Source organism: Bison bison, unplaced genomic scaffold (assembly GCF_000754665.1).
Source record: "Bison bison bison isolate TAMUID 2011002044 unplaced genomic scaffold, Bison_UMD1.0 scf7180017864105, whole genome shotgun sequence".
NCBI classification, from domain to species: Eukaryota; Metazoa; Chordata; class Mammalia; order Artiodactyla; family Bovidae; genus Bison; species Bison bison.
The window spans coordinates 9462120-9463412 of record NW_011494677.1 but is presented as its reverse complement, the minus strand read 5'-3'; the positions used below and the strand labels follow the sequence as shown (position 1 = coordinate 9463412).

The following is a 1293-nucleotide window of genomic DNA, read 5'->3' as shown; positions in this document are numbered from 1 at the left end:
GATGTACGGGATCCCCTTCATACAGACCTCGTAGGGGGGCTGGATCAGAGGGTTGTCCTTGATCTTCCACAGGCCCACGCGGGAGAGCTGGCCAAAGTTGTCTGGCAGCACGGCAATCTGGTTCCCCTGCAGGACAAGCTCCTCCAGGCCGGTGAGCTCGACGATGGAATCGGGCAGGTAGCGGATCCGGTTGTTATCCAGCCACAGGGTGAGAAGACGGCCCAGGCCCGAGATCAGGGATGGCACCGAGGTGAGCTGGTTGCGACTAAGGTAGAGCTCCTCCAGGCCAGCCAGGGGCAGCAGGGCGGCCGGGAACTCCTCCAGGAGGTTGGAGGAGAGATTGAGCATTTTGAGTCGCTGCAGGCGGCTGAACTGGGCGGGCAGAGCCCGAAGCCCGTTGTTGTCCAGCATGAGGCTCTCCAGGCTGGCCAGCTCGCAGAAACCGCTCGGCAGGGTGCCAAGCTCAGCCCCACTCAGCCAGAGGATCTTGAGGGCACGCAGGGCACTGATATCCTCGGGGAGGCCCCGCAGCCGGTTGCTGGACACGTCCAGCTCCTCCAGGGCCACCAGCTGCAGGAGCTGCCGGGGAAAAGCCGTGAGCTGGTTATGGTCCACGTCGAGGGTGCGCAGGCGAGAGAGGCCGGCGAAGGAGTCGGGCAGGTGCGCCAGCCGGTTGAAGCTGACGTCCAGCTCTTCCAGGTGGACCAGCGCACCCAGCTGGGCTGGCAGGGCAGGGAGCTGGTTGTGGCTGAGGTTGAGCTTCCGCAGCTCGCGCAGGGCGCCCACCGCCTCGGCGCCCAGGACGCTCAGCCGGTTGTGGCTCACGTCCAGCTCCGTGAGGTGGTGTCCCAGCTCGGCCACTGCCTGGGGCAGCTGGGCAAAGCGGTTCCGGCGCAGGATCAGGACACGGAGGCTGCCCAGCGCCGAGCCCAGCCCGTCGGGCACCTCCTCCAGGCCGTTGTTCCCCAGGTTCAGCACCTCAATGTCCCCGATGTTGGCCGGGAGCAGGAGCTGGGGGGCGTCAGGGGAGTCGAGCTGGTCGGTTCCCGGGCAGCCCCCGGCCGAGCTGAGGGTGAGCTGGCGCAGGTTGCTCCGCAGCTTCCTGGCGCGCAGGGCGGCGTCCCGCCACAGCCTCACCGTCTTCAGGTTCCCGCTGTCCGTCCCTGCCATGGCGGGGCCCCGGGCCGACACCCTCGCGCGGGAGCCCGCAGCTACATGCCGCGCTGCGCCCCGGCGGGCGCCAGTCTCCGGGGCCCTTTCGCTCCCGTTCCTCCCTTCCCACCGGCCCTCGGC

General features: G+C 68.4%; 1 protein-coding gene across 1 annotated transcript in view; it reads right to left on the bottom strand.

The window, feature by feature from the left end:
* The window catches only part of MFHAS1 (malignant fibrous histiocytoma amplified sequence 1), a 112838-nt gene extending 111582 nt beyond the window's left edge, over positions 1-1256 (bottom strand). Inside the window, exon 1 of the mRNA XM_010838860.1 lies at positions 1-1256. Within this exon, the coding sequence (XP_010837162.1) occupies positions 1-1170 (1170 nt within the window). The 5' untranslated portion in view covers positions 1171-1256.
* Positions 1257-1293: the final 37 nt, after the last annotated feature.